This window comes from Felis catus, chromosome A1 (genome assembly GCF_018350175.1).
Source record: "Felis catus isolate Fca126 chromosome A1, F.catus_Fca126_mat1.0, whole genome shotgun sequence".
NCBI classification, from domain to species: Eukaryota; Metazoa; Chordata; class Mammalia; order Carnivora; family Felidae; genus Felis; species Felis catus.
The window spans coordinates 143,828,522-143,852,133 of NC_058368.1; the positions used below are offsets into that span (position 1 = coordinate 143,828,522).

The window sequence follows — 23,612 nt, forward strand, 5'->3', positions numbered from 1 at the left end:
GGGGCGCCTGGGTGGCGCAGTCGGTTAAGCGTCCGACTTCAGCCAGGTCACGATCTCACGGTCTGGGAGTTCGAGCCCCGCGTCAGGCTCTAGGCTGATGGCTCAGAGCCTGGAGCCTGTTTCCGATTCTGTGTCTCCCTCTCTCTCTGCCCCTCCCCCGTTCATGCTCTGTCTCTCTCTGTCCCAAAAATAAATAAACGTTGAAAATAAATAAATAAATAAATAAATAAATAAATAAATAAATAAAATGGAATCCCAGAGGGGCGCCTGGGTGGCTCAGTCGGTTGAGTGTCTGACTTCAGCTCAGGCCATGATCTCATGCTTTGTGAGTTCGATCACGTCAGGCTCTGTGCTGACAGCTCGGATCCTGGAGCCTGCTTCAGATTCTGAGTCTTCCTCTCTCTCTCTGCCCCTAACCCGCTCACATCCTGTCTCTGTCTCTCTCAAAAATAAATAAACATTTTTAAAAAATGAAAAAAATAAATAAAATGGAATTCCAGAATGGATTAGAGCTGGGGGGACTGGATGCCATAGGACATACAGAAGCCCGTCCTCACTCCCTCCGCCTCCCCTTTCTCTTTCACAACTATTTCTCTGCATGTCTGCTTCAATCCTGTAGCTTTCCTGTAATTTGGCTTCTTCCCTAAGTCACTAACAACATCGTTTAGTTTCCCACCTCTTTGGTTCAAGACGGCAGCCACTCTAAAGCTCTAATTTCAGTCCTAAGCCCAAATTTCCAGAGGGGTGCTGCCATGAAGACAAGAGATGAACATGTGGGTACTTTTTCTGGATGTGCATGCTTGTGCGTGTGTTCTGATAAAGACCCTCTCTTCTCGACCAAGCTGTAGTCAGGCTCCTCTGGGCCCTCTTCTTGACTAGGCCTGGGCCTTCTGTGTCCATCCTCCCGTTGCTGGGCCTGCACAGCCCCATCTTAGCAAGAATCCCCCACCCTTGATATCCGCTCATGTTCTTCATTCCTCACCTTCGATGTATAAATCCTTGGCCTGGCTTTAGTAAGTCTTGGTTATGTCAGTTGAACAAGAATCCCCCTACACTTGATGTCACCTCTCACAATCTCCATCCACTTATCCTCTCCCTCTGCTCTTGGCTACACATCCCCACTTATCCTTGTTGCGTTCAGAGTTGAGCATATTAAAAGATAAACTGAGACATATTTAAAAATTTAAGAGTTTGAGTAAAATTGGATTAAAACTGGGCAGCATCCAATCTAGCAGACAGAAAGGAGCTCTATGAGCAGCACGAAATGGAAGACAAAGACAGAAGGGAGTAGGAATGAGGTTATACCGGCAAAAAAATGGACTGGTTATTACAACCAGTAAACACAAACCAGTATTTGTGTTGTCAGCACAAAGCTGGATGTGGGGCTCGAACCCACAACTGTCAGATCATGACCAGTGCCAAAGTCTAATGCTCAACCTCAACCAATTGAACTACCCAGGTGTCCCTGTCGTCTTGTTTTTAACTGCCTGATCTCCGCCCTATTGCAAAACTCCAACTGCAATAGTCCCAAATAAAATCTTCCTTACAGTTGTAACAAGCATCAGAGTAACTTCCTTCTTTAACAGTTCACACACACACACACACACACACACACGATGTGGACTGCCCTGCAATACAGTTTTCCAAATTATTTTTCATTTACTAACACACCCGAACACATTCAATGAAATACTTCCATTTTTTAAAAATTTTTTTTAACGTTTTATTTATTTTTGAGACAGGGAGAGACAGAGCATGAACAGGGGAGGGTCAGAGAGAGGGAGACACAGAATCTGAAACAGGCTCCAGGCTCTGAGCTGTCAGCACAGAGCCCGACGCGGGGCTTGAACTCACGGACCGCAAGATCGTGACCTGAGCCTAAGTCGGCCGCTTAACCGACTGAGCCACCCAGGCGCCCCTCAATGAAATACTTTCAACAGCATTGATTTATTAGTTACTTATCATTTCTAAGATGCCACAAGCAAAATGTGGCCTCAGGGTCAAGACAAAAGCCCTCTCTGCTAAGACCTCAGAAAGACTTAAAGGAGTGATTTCCAGATCCTCAAGGCTAGACAAAAGGGCGCCTGCAAGATTAAGGGTATTGTCACACAGCACTCTGACCTGCAGTCCGAAGTAGCGGATGTGTATCTGGAAAAGATTGGCAGAGATGGTTTCTATCTGACCTAGTGAATCCCTTAAGATTCACAGAGATCACAATGTTTTTAAGAGAACTGAACAAAAGCACCACCAGCTTAAGCTACAAGACAAGAACCATTCAACCTAAAGCCACCGACTCCCAAATCATTATGGGCAGGACTCAGGATGAGCAAACTAGTTGGCTAGAAATCAGGCCTTATGGAAAAGAGAGGATGATCCAGAAGATGGTTTCTTGGCTGTGATTCTGTGAGTTGGAGACTGGGAGCTAAGAAAAGTTATCTGTCTCTTCTGATCTTACGTACGATGTCAACAGGAACAAGATAACTATAATAGACAATCCCTTTCAAACCGTGGAGATGAGTATTTGGATATGTGAAATCTCAATAAGGTAATTTAGTTAATACCGTCAAGTGCATCTGATAGGCCACGTAAGATAAGGACATTGGAGTCAGCCACACAGAGGTTACCAATGACCCGAAAAAGCAGTTTCAGGGAAAAGGTGTGTGTAAAGCCTTGTTGCAAAGGGTTCAATTCAAGTGAAAGGAAGAAACAATGGCAACAGTAGAAGCAGAGATTTTGGATATTCCTGAATTCCCACATAAAAAGAGGAATTAGCGCAACCAAAAACACACGGACAACATTTGCAACACGAGGCAGTGAACCCCAAAGTGCAAATGGGCCAGAAGACCTGAACGGTATCAGCTTCTATGTGGGAAGAAGCAGATGTGGGGAGGAAATGAAGCAAATGACAAATTCACAGAGACAGTAGAATAGTGCTGTCCAGCGGCTGGTGGGAAATTGCTGTTTCATGGGTGTAGAGCTTCACTTTGCAGGATGAGAAGAGTTCTGGAGATTTGCTGCACAACAGTACAGATGTCCTCAACACTACTGACTGTATACTTTGGAATGGTTAAGATGGTCAATTTTATATTATGTGATATGCACAATTTTAAAACTCAGGAAACTAACCTCACATTTAAAAAAGGAGTAGAGGGGCGTCTGGGTGGCTCAGTCGGTTGAGAGTCCGACTTCGGCTCAGGTCATGATCTCAAGGTTCATGAGTTTGAGCCCCATGTCAGGCTCTGTACTGACAGCTCAGGGCCTGGAGCCTGCTTTGGGTTCTGTGTCTCCCTCTCTCTCTGCTCCTCCCCTGCTCACACTCTCTCTCAAAAATAAATGAAGATTTAAAAAAAAATTTTTTTTAAAAGACTAGAAGAACCAACTTTGGCTCAGGTCACAATCCCACACTTGGTGGGTTCGAGCCCCACATTGGGCTCTCTGCTGTCAGCGCAGAGCCTGCTTCAGATCCTCTGTCTCTTTCTCTCTCTGCCCACCCCCACCCATACTCTCTCTCAAAAATAAACACTTAAAAAAAAAGGAAAAAATTTAAAAACTTACATAAGTGAAACACTATCCTAGATCAGAAGACTTACTCTAATTCTCATATTTAAGAAAGTATAACACCAGCCCAAGAATGAGAAAAAGAAAGCAAGACCACAGAAGTTTTCAGGGGTGAAGGAAACAAAAAACTTGGGTTTTTGTGTTTATTTTCGTTCTCAAGAATTGGAACAGACTCTACGAAGCTTGAGAGAAAGCTGATTAACACTTCAACACTTTGGAAAACACCACCTAGAAGACTTCAGTTACACACACACACACACACACACACACAAAACAACAACATAGTTCTGCATTTTAAGTTTTATTAAAGTACAGAGTTAACAAGTTTTGAGTTTTCTACCTAGGAAAAGACTGGTCAACTTCAGATGCTTCATAGAAAAATTAGCATTCAAAAAACAAATACAAACCCACAGTTGCCTTTGTGTCTAGAGGGTAGAAAATAACTTCTTAAAAAGTTACCAAAACTATAACCATATCCAAGACTATTATAAATTTCAAACAGTAAATTTACCACACATTATACATTTCAAATTCTAATATAGCAAAACATAACCAATAATTTGGCTACAGCTAATTATTTCACAAAAGTTTAAAAAATTAACAAAGTTATGATTATAAAACTTTCGTAGAATTTTTTTTGCAAAGTAAAAAAAGAACTTAAATCTTTAATATAGGAAAGCAAAATAATCCTCTTAAATTTCTCATAAATAACTCTCAAGACATATATTACACATCTGTTGCAAGCTTTCTTTACCTGAGAGAACTTCCCAGGATCCTTCACCCAGAGGATTACCTTAAAGAATGCTTCATCATTTTACTCACATAAATATGATCAAACCCCTACAGAAGTAGATTTGGACATAGGCATTTTTAATGTATCCTTACCCAATTAATTTTTTCTGAAGGAATTTTGCCTAAAAACAAACAAACAAAAAACCCTCTTTGGTAAAAGCCAAATATTTCCTCCTTTCAAAACGAACGCCTCTGCGAATGATCTACTGGTGAAGAAAATTTTAAAAAGAGAAAGATCTTTAGAATGACCAGCATTAGTCTGAAGGATCTGTGTGAACAGCTCTCTAGTCCTGTAAGGTAGGTCCAACAGGTCCAACATACCTCTGCCTGAAATGCAACACTAGATTAAAGTGTCTGAGGCTTTATAAGCATCCTAAAGATGGTGGGACACATGGTGGCCACCTTAAGAACAAAGCAGAGGGAACTCGTTCTATCAGAATATCCTGATAGAACTGGATATGAGCAGAATTCTATGAGCAGACTGGCTACTGCACTGTCCTTAAGGAGGACCCAGCGTTCTCTCTCTGAACATGTAGGGCCTTAGCCCAAATCACCTTCATTTCCAAGAGGAGTAGAATACAAATGTATGCCAAAACGAAATGCTATTTAGAAAGGCAGTCAGAGGAGGAAAAAGCCAAGGCAGCTTAAACACAGGCTCTCGAATTCCCTTTGCAGGGTAACATGAAGCACCAGCACCAATGGTGGTAAACTTCTGGCTAAAATTAAATAAGTACATAATCTTAAATAGAGAGAGGGGGACAATATGGGGGTGGAAGTGGGATTAGCACTGCATGAAGGTCATCCAGAACAAAGGCTCCTCTGAGGAACTGGAAATAAACAATGAGGTGTGGGGGTGCAATGGGAGGCGGTTCCCCAAATCTCCAGTAACCCCACCCTCCAACAGCTCACATGCACACAGTCCATCTATTCACAAAAGAGCCCCAAGTATCTCTGATGAACAATTCTTTCAAGCCATTTCCAAGAAACCAAGAGGACAAAAGCAAAACCAACTAACCAGTATTAAAAAACTCAACCCAGTCTGGATGAAGTCGGGTTGCCAAAAGCCTGGGACAGAAACATCTCTGGCCTTCAGTGAGGTGACACATCTAGGTACACAGCAACATTCCCAGAAGACTCCCTTCCCCCACTTAGTGTTTTTACTCATGAAAACGAGAAGGGAAAAAATCTCCACATGGAAGGAATAGCACAGGGGAAACACACACATAGTTTTTTTAAAAAACTTCTTCCACTTTCATCACTAAAGGAGTCTGACCAGCAGCTACAGGGAATGTACTTTTTTAAATCACGTACAAAAATTGTAGGAAGCAAAATTATATTAATAAAAGATCAGTGAATTTCTCAAATGAACACCATGACAGCAACTCAAAGCAATTGGCACAACTTTTCCAGTTTCTTAAATCACGGTAGCATAAAAATGTAGGTTCTTTAAACCCACAAACGTTGACTCATCACCTGAGTATTGTTTATTACAATTAATAATCATTAAAGTCAACTTATTTGTATGCCCTCAATCCTTAGAGTATATCCACATCGCGTGCACCATTCAGATAAACTTGCTTAAATACCCAGCTGAGCATAAAAATCAGTGGCTGCAACCGTTCCTCTCGCGTCAGACTAAACTTCAAGAACTTTGGGCCACAAACCAAGTTTTAAGCAGCTGGCAACCATGGGATTGGCTGGGCCAGCTAAAGAAGGAAGCTCTGAGGGCTCGGCCACTGGCAGTGGATGTCCTTTTCCTTTGTGTTTCCCTGAGCTTCTTTCTGCAGGGGAAGTCGGCCAATGAAGGACAGCCAAGTAACAGCAGCCTTGTCAGAGGGACTGTGAGCTGCCGAGGACCAGTTCTAAAGTCACACAGCTGGCTGCTCAAGCCAGCTAGACCCTACCAGGAAGAAACCCACATTGAAACTGGCATCCCAGCTCTTGAGTTCCCAAAGCCAACCTCAGCTTACCCAGAGCCCCATGGCACTACGGCACTGTGGCAGCTTCTCCCGGGGGGCTGTCACACATACCCACAGCCCTCTCCCTCGATCTGTCCCCGACCCACAGAAGTCCCAGTCCCACCGGCTTAATAGGGGCTGCACACAGCAGCTATCCATTTTGTGACTCCAGAGGACCTGTCAACTGCCAAGCTCCAAGAGATTCTGGCCTAAAAAAATCAAATGGATAAAGTTTATAAAACAAGGCCCTCACACACAAACGAGTGCCTTTAAAAATGGAACCTTAAACATTATAAACAAGGCAAGAGTCTACAGGAATTCATCCACTGAATTTGTTTCCCCTCTGATTTTCCTGGGAGGAGGGCAAAGGAGTAGAAATGAAGAATTTGACTAATTCCCCACACCAGCACTTTGGCACACTGGGACCCAATTCTGCCCAACTCGTACAGTAGGGCACACAAAATACAGGCCGAGTCTCTCCATTTTCAGACCCTCTATGGCCAGGGAGCTCGAGAGGACTCTTTCCACCCTGTGTGAGACACTAACAGAAGCACCCCCACCGTGTTTCCACTGGGGTCTCTAACGGCCTTTCCACTGAGAAAACTCTTCCGTGACTGAGGAGAGCAACACTGAACATGGAAATCTTCTTGGGCAGCTGCATAAAGTCACATCTCCTAGGAGTGTTCCAAGTATGTATTTTTGGAACTCTCCATGGACGTTGTTTATGGCTTAATTAAATACCCCTCCCCACGCCCCACCCCTCACCATTTCTTCTAGGTATATTTGGCCATTTCTACAACTTGTATAATAGGCTTTTATCTGGTCAGCCCAGTTGGAGGGGCTGCCTGGGATCCTTACCTCAGCAAATCTACTCTAAAAAACCACAGTGGATATTAATGCCATGGTCACATCACAGATCCTGGAAACAAAAGCCCTTTTGCTGTTAGGATTTCAAAGGCCTCAAGGTGGAAGACAAACTGGTTGACTTTCATAAATGAAAGAGGGGTACAGCAGGCTTCAGTCAAGAAGCAACTTTTCAGGTAAGGTCCTAGAATATTATTACTATTAATAAGTACAAACATGTGAGAACTATAAGAACTATAGCCCTCCATTGTTCAAGCGAAGAAAACAACCCGAATACTGTTCTATAATCATGTGAAAAACACCACAAATGGGAGTCACAATTATTGCAGTAACTCAGATCAGGTAGTAAGAATACAATGGGGACCACATGGTAGTGATGGCAAAATTGTGCTTTTTCACATTATTAAGCAAAGATACTCAGCCCAGAAAGAAGAGGGGACCTCTGGGAAGGGCAAGGGCAGAGAGTGAAGCTGTGATTCCCAGCATCACAGTTTCAAAGGGAAACGCTGGGGGGCCAGGAGGAAACAGCACAAGGGTGGAGTTGCAAGCAGGTGCTTCCTCTTGGACCTTATAAATACCAAGTAGCTGTGAGCAAGGGGCCTGCAGGCTGAGTTCTGTCTGCAGAGCCCACTGGGGACGAGACTCCGAGCTGAGGTGCGTGAGAGGGGTCTGCATTCTATCAGGGGCTGAGGGCTCAAGATTTTGGCATGTTTTTCTATTCCAAGGATAAGAATGACAGGCCACACAAAGGAAGTTGTATCCCTGTGATAAGATGTCGTGCCCCAAACCCTATTTTGGTAAAAACATACAGAAGCAAAATACTAGCCTATTCCAGTTTTTAGGGTTATGACACACACAAAATACGTGATCACTCGGGATCAGCCTGGCTGAAAATCTCAGTTCTTTTGGGATAAACTGGTAATTTCTTTTTGATTTTCAGAATTAAAAAGCTAATCAGGTGATTTTTTTTCTGAAGGCCTTTTCAGACCCACTTCAACCAGCCTGAAGATGCTAGCTTTTCACAAAGCACCAGTCACTACTCAGACCCTTGTTCAAAGGATGTCACTTCCAGCCTGCAGGCCTGGTCAGATGCCCCTCACACGGAGAACTGCCGAGAGGGGCAACAGAGGGGAGCAACCAGGGTCCCCAGGTATAACAGGACACACATCCAGCAGGAGGCCATCTTGACCCAGAAGATGGACCAGCTTCCGCTGAAGAAGGTTTCGATGTTGGCACTTTCATAGCTGTGGAAACAAGAGACCCAGCTGTGGTCAGAGCAGGAACAGAATGGGGGGGGGGGGGGGTAGGTATCTTCCAGCAGGTGTCTCCCCGATTCCATCCCCTCCAGTCTTTCTGTTTTTTTGTTTTATTTTCCTAACAGCTCAATTCAGATACAACTTACACCATTTCTCCACCTACTTTCTATCTTTATGTATCTGCCTACTCGGGACATTTCACAGAGATGGAATCATGTGGCCTCTTGGTTTTCACCAAGCACACTGTTTTCAAGGTTTAACCATGTATTCCTTTTTATGGCTGAGTAATATTCCATTGCACGCATATGGCACATTTTGTTCATCCATTCATTGGCCAATAGGCATTTGGGTGGTTTCTCCTTTTCCCCAGTATAAATGAGGCTGCTATAAACACGTAGGTCAAAGTTTTTGTGTGGATGTACTTTTTTTTCCCTATTGGGTAGATACTTAGGATTAGAACTGTCTGTCAGATTGTGTCATAACTCTATGTTTAACATCTCGAAGACCTGCCAAACTGTTTTCCAAAGTGGCAGCACCATTTTACAATCCTACCAGGAGTATAAGAGCTTCCAATTTTTCCCACATTCTCAACATCTGTTCCTTTCTGCCTTATTGATTAAAGCTCTCTCCTTTAAGCTTTCCACACCAAACCTTTCTAGGGATTATCAAAGCATTAGAAGCATTAGGGACATATTAGAAGCTCCCTCCTCTCATCTCCCTCAAGATGTTCTGGAAAAATCTCCCCAGTGAAGCATTCTGCTATCTCCACCATCCCCAAACTTCACCTGTTACTCCTCATTTCTCTTCCTCAGTTTTCTCCCTTATAGTTATTAGCACTACCTAGCACACTGTATTTGATTTGGATCATGGTCTGTGTCATCCATTCAATTATAAGCCCTGCCATTTGTAACAGCATGGCACATGGGAGCCACTCACACAGTTGCTGAAAGAATGGATAAAAGAAAGCACAATGAGCCTAAATGTCTGTCCCATGTTTATTCTGAGTTATAACAAATTATTATCCAACAAAAACTTTGGATCAGTGAAAAGTGATTAAAAAAGAATTAAAAAGAACTTCCATGCAGTGATAGGGAAAGTCAGACCCATCACGTACTGTTAGCTTTAAAAACAAAATGAAACAAAAAAAATCTCAAGGGGAAACATGTATAATCATACTTATATTTAAAAAAATGACACAGGCTTGAGGCACCTGGGTGGCTCAGCCAGTTAAGCATTTGACTCTCGATCTCGGCTTAGGTCATGATGTCACATTTATGAGATCGAGCCCCACGTCGGGCTCTGCATGGAGAGTGTGGAGCCTGCTGGAGATTCTCTCTTTCCCTCTCTCTCTGCCCCTTCCCAGCTTGTGGGCTCTCTCCCTCTCAACACTTAAAAATGATCAAACAGGGGCGCCTGGGTGGCTCAGTCGGTTAAGCGTCCGACTTCAGCTCAGGTCAAGATCTCGCAGTCCGTGAGTTCAAGCCCCGCGTCGGGCTCTGGGCTGATGGCTCAGAGCCTGGAGCCTGCTTCCGATTCTGTGTCTCCCTCTCTCTCTGACCCTCCCCTGTTCATGCTCTGTCTCTCTCTGTCTCAAAAATAAATAAACTTAAAAAAAAAAATTTAAAAAAAAATTATCAAACATTTAAAGACATAATAAATAAATAAATAAATAAATAGATAGATAGATAGATAGATAGATAGATAAAAATTTCAAGGTGACACAGGCTTGTAAATGCATGGAAAAGGAGTGAAAGAGTATGCACCATGTTAGCAGTAGTCGTGGGGCATAGCGGGGGGTCAGGGAGAGGACACTGTCACTTCCCATGCTTCTATGTCAGTCTTTTTAAAGAAGATGTTTAAAACTTTCATAATAAAAGTGTAAAATTTAAAAAGACAAAATACAAAGTAGAAAAAACAGGTATTTTCTCTTTCTTAAAAGCAGATGACTGAGGCACCGGGGTGGCTCAGTTGGTTAGGCGGCCGACTTTGGCTCAGGTCATGATCTCATGGTTCATGACTTTGAGCCCCGCATCGGGTTCTGTGCTGACAGCTTGGAGCATGGAGCCTGCTTCGGACTCCCCCTGTGACTCCCCCTCTCTCTCTGTCCCTTCCCTAGCTCATGTTCTGTCTCTGTCTCTCAAAAAATAAATAAATGTTAAAAAAAAAAAAAATCAGATGACTGCTGAGGTGCCTGTCTGGCTCAGTCAGAAGAGCCGTGACTCTTGATCTTGGGGTTTTTTTGTTTGTTTTTTTTTTAATTTTTTTTTCAACGTTTTATTTATTTTTTGGGACAGAGAGAGACAGAGCATGAACGGGGGAGGGGCAGAGAGAGAGGGAGACACAGAATCGGAAACAGGATCCAGGCTCTGAGCCATCAGCCCAGAGCCCGACGTGGGGCTCGAACTCCCGGATCGCGAGATCGTGACCTGGCTGAAGTCGGACGCCTAACCGACTGCGCCACCCAGGCACCCCGATCTTGGGGTTTTAAGTGCAAGCTTCACGTTGGGCGTAGAGATGACTTAAATAAATTAAAACTTAAAAAAAAAAAAAAAAAAGCAGATGACTGCTTAAGAATTCCAAGTTCTGGGGCACCTAGGTGGCTCAGTCAGTTAAGCATCGACTTTAGCTCAGGTCATGATCCCATGGTTCATGGGTTCAAGCCCTGCATCAGGCTCTGTGCTGACAGCTCAGAGCCTGGAGCCTGCTTCAGATTCTGTGTCTCCCTCTCCCTCTGCCCTTCCCCTGTTCATGCTCTGTCTCTCTCTTTCTCTCAAAAATAAACACTTAAAAATTTTTAAAAACACAGAAATAGAATTCCAAGTTCTTCCTCCATTACTATTACTGTGTTCCTCAAGACTGCCCATATGCGGTTAACATTTCCTTCTCTTTCTTTTTTTTTAAGGTTTAATTTTTAAGTAATCCCCACACCCAACATGGGGCTTGCATTTACAACCCTGAGATCAAGAGTTACATGCTCCACTGACTGAGCCAGCCAAGTGCCCCAACCTTTTATTTTCTTAAAGCTGCAAGGAGCATCGTCAATTCCAAGGGTTAATTAAGAGCATAACCACAGACTGTTGAGACCCCAGCACTGTTTCTGTGTAGGTGAGCACAGCAGGACTTGGAGAAGAGTTAAGCCAACTGTAGGAGATCAGGTCTGTGACTCAGTGGGCCTCAGCACTTAAAGAGTAAGACTTCACTTGGTTTTCTAAAGATCATCCCTTCTAAACGGTCTAAGACAAGGGGTCACACTCACTTGAACCAGCTGGTGACCGTCATCATCACATAGAGGGAAGCCAAAAAGAACACGAAGTGGAAATAGGAATAGCTATAGACGGTGCCTCTCTTCTCATCATAAATGACCCGTGGTCCCTCCTTCACGTTCTGCTGCTCTTCAGTGTCTGTGAACGACAGAGCGAGTGCAAGCTCATAGAGTGAACACATGCACGCCTGCCACTTCAGCAAAGCCACACTCACTAACTTCAATCCCAGGGGCTCTTGAGTAGGGAAGATGTCGAAAGCCATCTTTACCCACATCTACACCCTAAGCACAACCCCCGCCCCAACTCTAGAACCGTCCTCCACAGGATGAGTTACCTAACATCACATTCACTTGAACAGAGCAGAAGAGAGCCCTTCCAAATGTGAACTTATGATAAGCTCAGATTACAGTGAGGGAGCACACCAGGGGTTCTCAAGCCCCTGGGATGCTCCGATCCAAATGTTCATTCCTTTGAAAAATGTACTTCCTCCTTCTCTAAGTCTCTCTGTATAATTTAACTTACATGTGAACCAAAACATAAACTGATTTCTGCCTGCTAGAATACGAACACAAATAAAACCTAGTAACCAGGAATATGGAAAGTATATCAACAGTAAACCAGCTTTGGAGTAAGAATCTCCTCTTACCATTCAAGTAATTTTGCTTGAATCCCAAATATCTACACCTACAGCCTAGTGCCACAGGTCCGCAGCACCACAAGGCTGAAAGGAAGAGGAAGTTCTCTACTCACCCTCTCCGTCAGGGCCGAAGCAAAAACAACAGCGAGCCACCTGGAAGAACAAACCCAACAGAGTCAGGTGGCTTGCATCCCACTTTTCTACCTCCACATCAGTAAAGTACTAATGGCCATCTGTGTGACGTGCCAAGCCTTCCCGTGGGAACTGTATCCCAGGCTCTGAACTGCGCACATTCTTTCCCTTCCAAAGGATTTGATTAAGCATCTGTTCTTCCCAAGTGCTCTTGTGCTGGTGATAGGAAACACAACACACATGGGTTGAGCCACGCACACCCCCTCAAAGGTGTTCACTTAGTGATTGCTCAGCTACTTAGAATGCTGTGAGCATCCTCTGGATGGCAGCTCCCAGGCTTTGGCTCAGCCACAGAGCATTACTCTGCCCTACAGCAAGCTTTTTTGCTACATTAAATGACTGCACATGGCAGGGGTGTAAAGGCGCAGCCATTGACCCTTGGGTACAGCTCTGATGGGTCCTATCTGCTCTGGAGCACCAAAACAGTCAACAGTGGCTTTGTCCGGCCTCCGGTGCCCTTCGACTTCACCCTCTGCCCAATTCTGCTTCCTTCCTCTTCCTTCCTTCCACATGTGTTGATCACTAACAGACACACTGCACATCAACTCTGCCTTGGCAGCTGCTTCTGGAAAACTCAACCTGAATCACAAGGTGAATGAGACAGATTCTCACTCTCCTGGAGCTCACTCCTGGTGATGATTTGCTCTCCTTGCTAGGATTATTATCCCGTTTGCAGGTAAGGAAACTGAGGTCAGGCAGGGTGAATAACTGGCCTGAAGTTACAAAACTAGTTTAGTCACAGAGCTGGGATATAAATGCAGGATGGGAAATCCAAGGCCCGCAATTCACAAAAGGCAACAGGTAGCATGTGAAATGTAGGAGACGGTGGAGCTGGCAGAATCAGAAATGGTTAAGGCTATGAGGTCTGGAAGCAGGAGGCCCACCTCCATTTCCTATGAAATCAGGCTGCTCAACTGTCTGCCTCTATGGAGACAGGGGAGCCAGGGACCGGGATGGATGGGATGCTTTCCTTTGAAGACTCTTTGGCACCTTTTAAACGTGGTACCATGTTCATGACCTACTCAAAACAAGAAACTAGTAAAAAAAATTGGATTATGAAAAATTACTACATGATTGCAGAAGGACTCTGGTAAACGGGGTAAAAAACATTACATGTACCAAGACAAGGTGGGAAATGCTGGGTCTTTCGCACTTCCTGGCTGACCATGTTTTTACTAGAAAGGACAGAGAGCCAGGGATAAGGACATAGGTGCTTGAGCCTTTGTCTCTTTTATATACTTCAAGGCCAAGCCCCTGTTTCCCTACGACATCAGGGAAACTTCTAATAAAGGGATTGGCCTTGACAGAATCTTGGATCAAGTTACACAGTCTAATCATTCAGTGGGCTCAAGACACGGTGCCCTGGGGTCCTAGTTCTTCTGAAGCTTCATTTAGCATAAGAAACTACCATCTCTCTCTTTCAAAGGTGTATCCTGTGAAACGGGATAGAAGGAGAGCAAACCAACTTCCATTTTGCACGTTCTTCGGTTCAGAAGGAAACACTGGGACACTTTCCTTAGAATGAGAAGGAAAACATCCTCTTAAAGCTAACTTAGAGACTTGCTGTTCTTTGAGCTTACGCTCTACACAATCGGGACATTGAAGCCACAGCGGCACAACCGCAGCAGGTGGTCACCCAGCCAGTGGTGAGAACAAACGCCTGCCTTCTAGAGACCATTCTTTTCTGTGTAATAAGCAGTAACCTATTCAGACTCAGCACAGATTCCTCCTTTTTCAAGTGACAGAGAGAGCTGCTGAATGCTGCTGGCAGACTGACAACCCTTCATAATGTTCACTATCTCCAGGTCAGGTGCAGGAAAGACCCTCCCCAGAGACCCAGCTGCACAGAAGAGTGCCCGTATCTGGAGAGACACCAGGGCTCTTCTATCCGGAGAAAGCTATCAGGATACTGTCTGGGGCCCGTGTCAGGCAGGGCTGGCAGCAGGGCCAGGAGCCAGGAGCCAAGCTCTTGGGCAGCGGCATTCAGGAACACAGACTTTGGAGCCAGAGCGCACGGTTTACATGCCAGCCAATCAAAAGTTTAAATAACTTCTGCTTTTTCCCCTCTGTAAAACAGAGATCAAACCCTTACTGGGTTTTTATGAGGATTAAATGAAATCACAAATGTAGTGCTTAGAATAGTGCCTGGCATATAGCAAGTGCTGTAAGTCTCAGCCATCATTGGAACCTCCTGTTCCATTCCTGGGCTCAGGGTTGAGTCTTTTCCTGGCTGCCTCCATGCGATTAGAACTTTCCTGACCTTAGTGGATGTTCCAGAGGGCCCCAGCAAAAGACTTTTGCACAAATAAGGAAATAACAGGCATTCTGCTGACTGATAGGCATCTGTTCACCACCCTGATTCTCTGGACACCTACTGTTCACAATTCTTTACGCGGTGAAGGAAAGGACACAGTTAAATAAGCTCATGCACCGACACTGCTCAGCAGTGTGGCATGGAGCAGATGCTGGTTCCTTCCCTTCTCCGTCTTTTTCTCCTTCTTCAAACAGCTATTACATATAACCTCATGGTCATGCTATATACGGAGGACAAAGACAGGTATGTAACAGAGGAATGCACTAGAAGTTAAAACAAAACAAAACAAAACAAAATTCACACACATTCCATTATGACAGAGGAAAAGAGCAGAGAGCAGACGGACCAAGCTGCCCAGGCCTCTGGTGGAGGTGGGCAGCAAGGCCCAGCAGAGGCTAATTTCGTTGGAGGAAAAGCAAAGGTACATTTGAATCCCCATAGTATCTACAAGGCATTGTTTTTTCTGTACAAAAATATGGTATTCTTCTTCGAGGAGAAAAATGGGATCGTGAAAGGCCAATCAATAAAGATGCAAAAACACGTAAAGAGCCTTCCTGGAAAATAGGTCTTCTGAGATGAAGCAGAACAAGGGGAGGAAATGAACTTACTTCCAGTTCAGGGGCTGCATATCGGCCTTGAAGAGCGTCAGAACTTGACCTTGTCGTGGACGTCAAGCTAAGAAACAAACACATGTTATATCACATCAAAGGAAGGGCAGAGCCACCTCCCTGCACCCTCTTGTTGGGGCTGCTTAAGTCTATTTCATCTTTCAGTACCCCACTTTATTCCAAAATGGATGCATCGTTTTTATAGTTCATGTCTTTTTACACGGATTGCATTAGATCATTTTAAGCAAAGAGAGGTCTGCAGATGAAGAAATAAATCTTTTGGTCCTATTATCTTGGTTTTCACTTCTCTCTCTCAAGCTGCCCAAAATAATTTTCTGATTTCCCTTTTATCTTTCCCCTCTCTTTGACTACTCTCACTTAGAAGGGATCGAAATCAACAAAAGAACCCAGAGACAGCAGTAAAAAAAGCAAGGGCGTGAAAAGCAAAGGTCACAGTTACTTACTGTGATAATCAACCTTTGGCAGAACAAGGTTTTCTGTTTGCAAATTCAATAGAGTAGCTGTGAGTGTGATTTAAAAAAAAAAAAAAAAATTCTTCCTACCACTCTCCCTACACCCAGATAGGTAAAATGTTATAAAATCTGGCTTACAAGGGTAATATAGGTATATCTTCTGGGGTGAAGAAAAGGAAATACTTTAAGCAAACAGAAATGTATAAATACTTAAGTTTCCAGCTAACTCTATAAATTCCTTTAGCAAATATCTGCTGAAGGCCTGCCATGTGTTCTAAGCCCCGGGGAATTTAGTGAAAAAGACAACAATCCCTAGCCCCTTGCACGAAACCACGCACGCACGGACATATCCTATGTGCCAGCCTGGAGGCGGGTAGGGAGTGTGGCCACTGGAGAAGCAGGAATTAGCAGGTTCATTTCAACCAAATAAACCCCAAGAGGCAACACTGCTTTTCTCTGTTCATTCTCATCCTCTTTCTCAAGGAGAGAAGAGATCAATGAGATGCAAATAAACAATAAAAAGACTTCCTCATAAAAAAGTCTTCTGGGATCCAAGCGCACTCCTTTTGTGAGCCACTCAAGCCCAATAGCGTCACTTTGGTTTCTGCTCTGAACAGATGGATGCTAATGGAGGCCCACTCCATTCCCACTTCCTAACCTCGAGCCTAATCAGAGGAATTGTAGAGATACTTCCTGATGGTTGTGCACCCAAGAAACACACACACCTTGCTCCTGCATGTAAGAGCATGCTGTATTTTCTGCATGTAAATTATGATTTAATATATCATTTCTGTGGAGGAAAAGTTAGGTTTTGATTCTGACACCTCTGTTACTTTACTTCCATCGTCAGACAGCAATAAACTAAGCTTTTGTTCTTCTAAAAATACCTGCATTCAGTTCATCATTAATGACACAGAACTTCTCTAAGTAGATGCTACTATAAAATATTATTATAATTCAGTCATGGCCTTTACCCACAAAATACTCTTCTTGGAATTACCTTAGAAACGTTGTTTTTACAAACTCCTTAAAAGCCTAGGAAATTCTTATTGTCTGCATTCTATTACTCAGAGCCATCTGTTTGGTGAGCACAAGACGAGTTGCTAAACAGCAGCCCCTGGATTATGCATAACCTCCTCCTTTCCAGGGCTAAGGTACGAGCAACTTTCACCCAGTGCTTCCTGTCGGGGGGTGGAAGGAGACTGACAAGATTTGGTTGGGACAGTGTATCACCATACAGATAAGTCATAGCCTATTCACTGTCTCTAGTCTTCACTCACAAAAAGCCAGCACTGTCTGGCAGTTATTGTGACAATCAAAAAAAAAAACACCTCCCCTCCAGCCACCTACCCCCTCCCACCGCCATGCCCAGGGCCTCTTCCATATCGGCAGAATGATTCAAAATGCAGGTGGCCCTCCGCACCTGCTTCAGCTGCTTTTGGAACTGGCCAAACTCCCCCAGATCAAAGAAAATCTCTACAGAACATGTCCAGACTTTCCTGTTGGAGACCATAGATTCTGCTCCCTGACAAACTTACAGGGCCCTTGAGGGATCCCATGACTATTCCCACCCTTAAAGGGAGGAAGTTCAATTATGTTCCCGGTACACAGTATAAGTGGTGATTCACAGCTCCCAAAGGAGACCACCATCCCATGTGAACTGGGTGGGGGTGGGGGTGGGGGGAGGGGGATGCCTTTACATGCCCCCGATGCAGAACCAGGAAAAAATTCTTTTAAGTTTCTTTATTTTTCACTAATCTCTACACCCAACCTTGGGCTGGAACTCTTAACCCTTAGATCAAGAGTCGCATACTCTTCTGACTGAGCCAGCCAGGTGCCCTGAGCCAGGAAGATTTCTGATAGGTGAGGAAGTGGCAGGATTCCCAAAATAAAGGCTGTACACTGCTCTTTTTTTTTTTTTTAATAGATCCGTCTTTCTTCAACGTTTACTTATTTTTGGGAAAGAGAGAGACAGAGCATGAACGGGAGAGGGGCAGAGAGAGAGGGAGACACAGAATCGGAAACAGGCTCCAGGCTCTGAGCCATCAGCCCAGAGCCTGACGCGGGGCTCGAACTCACGGAACGTGAGATCGTGACCTGGCTGAAGTCGGACGCTTAACCAACTGCGCCACCCAGGCGCCCCAACAGATCCGCCTTTCTTAAATAAAAGTGGCAGACACAAAACACACCAAAAGAATAGACACCTTGATTTGCCAATTCTTCTCAGTTTAAGCCAACCTTCTCTTCAATTCTCTTACCAACCTTATTCTTACTTCTACATAGTCTACTCCATTGCCACGAAAGTTTCATTTTGAACTAGCAAGTTGTTTGACATTTAATAAAGATCCGTAGTTTTTCTAATTTTCTATTCAAATTTCTTAACATTTAAATAATAATTTTTTTTCTCATAGGCATAGTTGACACTGAAATAGCCAGGACCATTTTACAGCACAAATACCTCCCGATAACAAAATGAGACAAATCATACACCTTATCCTTGTACCTCAGAGAAGCATCTGACTCCAAGCAATTCCAGGGGCAAAAGTGATTATGAACATGCCTCTCCGAGTACTCTAGCAAAGGAGACTCAAGGAGAAGTTTCCTGAGATCGGGGGTAGAGAATCACAGAAATAGGCTCTATGCCCCTCAGTTTCCTTTTTATGTACAAGGGAATTGAAGCTGATTGCCCCCAGGATCCTGCCAGACTGCACAGTCTCAACTTGAAGCCAGCAAAATAGTAATTTCAATCACCTAGCAATGCCTAGGTGGCTCAGCTGGTTAAGTGTCCAACTCTTGATTGCTGCTCAGGTCATGATCTCACAGTTTGTGAGTTCAAGCCCCACATTGGGCTCTGTGCCGACAGTGTGGAACCTTTTTGGGACTCTCTGTTTGCCTTCCTTTCTCTGCCCCTCCCCTGCTCACACTCCCTCTCTCTCCAAAATAAATAAATAAAACATTTTTTAAAAATCTAGAGACCAAGAAGGGGATTAAGGAATAGTTAGTGGAGGGTGGGGCCCATTACAGCAAAGATCCAGGCCTAAGTGGGGGTAGGAGGGTGGATCTATAGAAAGAGCCATTGGGGAAACTCCTACATGGGGTCCAAGCTGTGACACTTCTTCACAGCAATGATGCCTGGGTACAGTAGAAGGGGCATCTGGAGGAAAATTGACTTCAGGTGGAAAGCTAGGGAGTAGGTTTAGGTTGAGCCCTCTTTCAAGCTAAAACAGCAAAGATAAAACATACTCATAGTGAGTCATGAGAGCTCCCTAAAGAAGCATGTATGTCTGTGTGTTGGTGGAGGGACAGTGGAGCTGGCTGGCTCCAGATAGGGAAAGAGATAGTGCAGTGAGCCTTCCAGGACCTTACAAAAAAGTTAACCCCAATCCCAAGCAATCATGTGACTTGCAGTGAAAATGTGTGATTTCTTCTTGCCATTTGCAACTACATGGATGAAACTAGAGGGTATTATGCTAAGCAAAATTAGTGAGGCAGAGAAAGACAAATATCATGTAACTTCACTCATATGAGGACTTTAAGAGGCAAAACAGATGAACACAAGGGAAGGAAAGCAAAAATATTATAAAAACAGGGAGGTGGACAAAACATAAGAGACTCTTAATTACGGAGAACAAACAGAGGGTTACTGGAGGGGTTGTGGGAGGGGAGATGGGCTAAATGGGTAAGGGGCATCAAGGAATCTACTCCTGAAATCACTGTTGCACTATATGCTAACTAACTTGGATATAATTTTTTTTAATTAAATAAAAGAAAAAACACTTATCACGATGAGCACGGAGTATAGAATTGTTCAACCACTCTATTGTACACCTGAAACTAATATAACATTGTATGTTAACTATACTGGAATTAAAATTTAAAAAGACATTTCAAAGCATAATAAAAAAAAAGAAAAGAAAATGTGTGACTTCTTCTCCTTCTAACAGTCAAACTACACAGTCTTCAGTTTTCCTACAATGTCTATCAAGAATTCTAAATATTCCTTAAAGTGGGGGGGGGGGGGAGATTCTAGATATTCCTGCAATCATCTTTTTTCTTTTCTTTTTTTGAGAGAGAGAGCACACGCGCAGCAAGAGACAAGAGAGAGGAAGAGAGAATCTACACCTTCAGCACAGAGCCTGTTGTGGGGCTCAATCCCCATGAACCGTGAGATCATGACCTGAGCTGAAATCAAGAGTTGTATGCTTAATAGACTGAGCCACCCAGGCGCCCTTTCTGCAATCATGTTTAAATGACAGTTTCCACGCAAGCAATGGAGCCTCATTTTGTAACATTTTCCAATCTCTCATTCCTCTGAGTCTGGGAAGAGACATAATCTCTAGAAAGTCAAGATCCGAAAACGTAAACTGGGCTGCCTCCCCTTCCCAGCAGCATTCCCTGACTTGAGGCTCTACTGGGCCTGATCTCACTTCCCTGGGAGCCCAAGACACTTGGCTAGAGAGTTCTCAAAGCTGACTCCTCCCGGAGCTGCACGGATCCTCACAGCGAACACTAATCACCAGCCTCCGGAGGGGTGCTTCACTGAGTCCTGGGAGAAGTAGCTGCCCATCACAGGGAGTGTGTTCGTGCCCTGCATCCCACAAACACTCCTGGTCACTCTGCACTCCGCTCATGGAGATGCTGTTAATGCCCCCCACCTCCACCCCAAGTCAGGTCTCGTTACTAGCATTCAGAGTATTTGTTACCAGCATTCAGACAGATTTTAAGTAGCAGTGGTCAGCTTTGAAAATTGTTATCTTTTGGGAATATCAACCAAAAGGGGTGAGGTTTTATTTATCACCTCTCACGCAAGGGTGGCAATGAAAATCTGACACGGTGAAAAGTCCATGCTGCAAAACAACACCATGTGGCAGTTCTATCAGCACACTAAGTAGAATTGTTGCCATCTTTCCACTGACAGATTTATAGCAAATCTAGGCCCTGTTTCATCTAAGCAGCAGACACCTTTTTTCATGTGTGATGAGGCATTCAGCAACCCACACAAACACAGAGTTTTATTCTGTCAAATATCTTTCTAGGTTTTTTTAAATAATACAAAAACAAAAGAAATGCTACCTCCCTATAAAACAAAACCAACAACAAAAATAAGTTATCTCCAATACCACTGCTATTATAGGTTTGGTGATTTTTTTCTATATAAGTAAACATAACCATATTTCATTTGTATTCAAAAAAAAATTTTAATGTTTATTTATTTTTGAAAGAGAGAAAGAGAGACAGACTGCAAAGGGGGGCAAGGCGGGGAGCAGGCTGGGGTGGGAGAGGGAAACACAGAATCCGAAGCAAGCTCCAGGCTCCGAACTATCAGCACAGAGCCCAACATGGGGCTCAAACCCATGGACCGCGAGATCAGTACTTGAGCCTAAGTCAGACGCTTAACCTACTGAGCCACCCAGACACCCCAACTATATTTTATTTTTGAAATGGAACCGTCTATCATTACATTTTAGTAATCTACTTCCTCCCACATAATTTGCCAATATTTTTTTACATACTAATACAGAAAAAACTGAGTGATAAATGATGAAATTAGTCACGCTACTGTCATTTCCCCCAAAGCTCAATAAGGACTCAGGAAGGAAAAGCTTACTCAGAAAAAGGAGAGCTGAGAATTGGCAGTCAGCATTTGGCTGGCTTTATGGTTTTCCTGAAAACATTCACGAACTTGAGCCTGAATCCCATCCACTACTTTGGACGTAGTAGGTACTCAGTGAACAACTATGGAATTAATAAGAATGAAAGGTCGAAATGGTGACCGTGGTCCTTTCTGCTGCAAGAAGGAGAATGTGTCACTATGTCACGGGCAGGATAAGAACCAGTATCACACAACTGTCCCTGGAACAACCACCTGCAACACAAGCAAGCATTTCATGGCTTGATGCGTGACTGAACAAGTACTCAAGACCCAGTTCCCGCATCTTCAAAACGTCTGTCGGTCCCTTTCTAAAAGTAGGGAGTGTTAGAAGCTGTAAGAGAACGTGCCAACGTTCTCAGAAAGACATTTTATTTCTATTAGCCAAGGGAAGATCATAATGTACCTATGCCAAGTTGAAATTTTTATACACTGAAAGGTAATAAACAAAGCGGAAAACCTAAACATGAAAAAGTCACTGTCAAAAGGAAGCTTAGTGATCAGCGAAATACCTATCAGAATCAGTAACTAAGCATTTCTACCCGTTACTTTTCTCCCTTGGGCAAACTCTTAAACATTCTAAATAAAGGTGGAACACACCCCACGACTAGCATGTGAACTACAGTCTGCTTTAACAGCACTGTGGGTTTTAGCATAAAAGAAAAGGGACGTTTCCTGTCTTTCTCGGGCCAAACACAAAATGACTGTGTAAGTACTGCTCTGTATTCTTTCCATCAGCAGCAGAACAAATGATACTTCCCTTGGATTAGAAAGCTGCCAAAACATTCTGGCACATACTATCTCTTCCCTGCTTTGTATTCCCTTGCCCTCCAATAATGCTTTAGCAACTAATATCCAACCGTCCCCTGAATGGCTACAATGTACTATGTATCTAATTTATTTATGCATATAAATGCAAGTAAGGAAAGTGAAGTCCAAACACTGTGCTTCCATGCTGTAATACAAACTTTTAACTTCAAGCTATTTTCCTCTTCCTCAGATGGGATTTGTTTTGCTATCTCATACTTGCTGCAACTTACTTAAATTTTTCTCTGCACTTTTAAGTCTGCAAGGATGGTCTCAAGTTATCTCCTAAGACTTACCATGAATATAAGATGCACACGAACAAGAGAGTGGTACCTAGTCCAGTAACCAAGTTTTCGTCTCTGTACAGGTCTTGGCCGAACTCTGGCACACAGATCGTAACGTTCTTCCCATGCTCATCTAGAACTTACGAGGAAAAGACAAAATAATCACAGTTAATCAGAAAAGCTTTTTGTAACTCACAGACGCATTCGTTTTGGGAAAATCTGCGTATCTTTAGAAGAGTGAAGACTTATCATTGGAAACTTCTAGTCCACAGCCCAACTTGACTCAGACTAGACTAGATTGTTGCTATGTCAAAGCACTCCCTCCCACCTAAGCACCCTCTTAGCACAAGACCCTCAGATTCCAGCTCCAGCGCCAAAGGGTTCTTCTGTTCCATGATGTAATAAGAGTCTTGCTCTTCTCAGTACTATTCAAACAGTAGCAAAAAGTAACATTAGATCCATTTATCAGCTGACTCAGCAGGCTCTGAACAGAGGTAGGATGCAGACATTAGCGTGTTTCCACTGTTGTCTATCCTCTGTGGAAGAGTGGTGAGGCTACTCAACAACCAGACATGACTAGCTGGTCAACAGCCACCTGACCAACAGCCTCTACCCAGATGTGAAGTCCCTTAATTGCCAGTAACAGGATGGTCATGACTCTAGTATCCTTTGCTTGCTTGTTACCCACTTTCCCAGGAAAGTTCTCCCATAGCGGTTCATTTCTTTAAATTCTTTACACTTTTGTTAAAAAAATTTTTATATATGTCGTGTTTCTTTTTATTGATCAGGTATCTAAATTTATGGTGCTAAAAAAATCAGTTTATTTATAAACAGAATAGCTTATTTAAAGAAAAGGTCTTTCCTCAACAATACTGCGGTGTGCATTAATTCCATTTGTTACTATTATGCACAAAAACCTTGCTTACAAGGGGATGGTATAAACATATCATTTTGTT

General features: G+C 43.6%; 1 protein-coding gene across 1 annotated transcript in view; it reads right to left on the minus strand.

Annotated features, from left to right (window-relative positions):
- Window positions 1-3,843: 3,843 nt before the first annotated feature.
- SERINC5 (serine incorporator 5) overlaps window positions 3,844-23,612 on the minus strand; it is a 103,651-nt gene continuing 83,882 nt past the window's right edge. Inside the window, exons 8-12 of the mRNA XM_011284262.4 lie at window positions 22,669-22,795; window positions 15,443-15,509; window positions 12,442-12,481; window positions 11,685-11,829; window positions 3,844-8,416 (exon numbers count right to left, since the gene is read on the minus strand). Coding sequence (XP_011282564.1) covers window positions 8,269-8,416; window positions 11,685-11,829; window positions 12,442-12,481; window positions 15,443-15,509; window positions 22,669-22,795 — 527 coding nt within the window. The 3' untranslated portion in view covers window positions 3,844-8,268. The remainder of the gene's footprint in view (window positions 8,417-11,684; window positions 11,830-12,441; window positions 12,482-15,442; window positions 15,510-22,668; window positions 22,796-23,612) is intronic.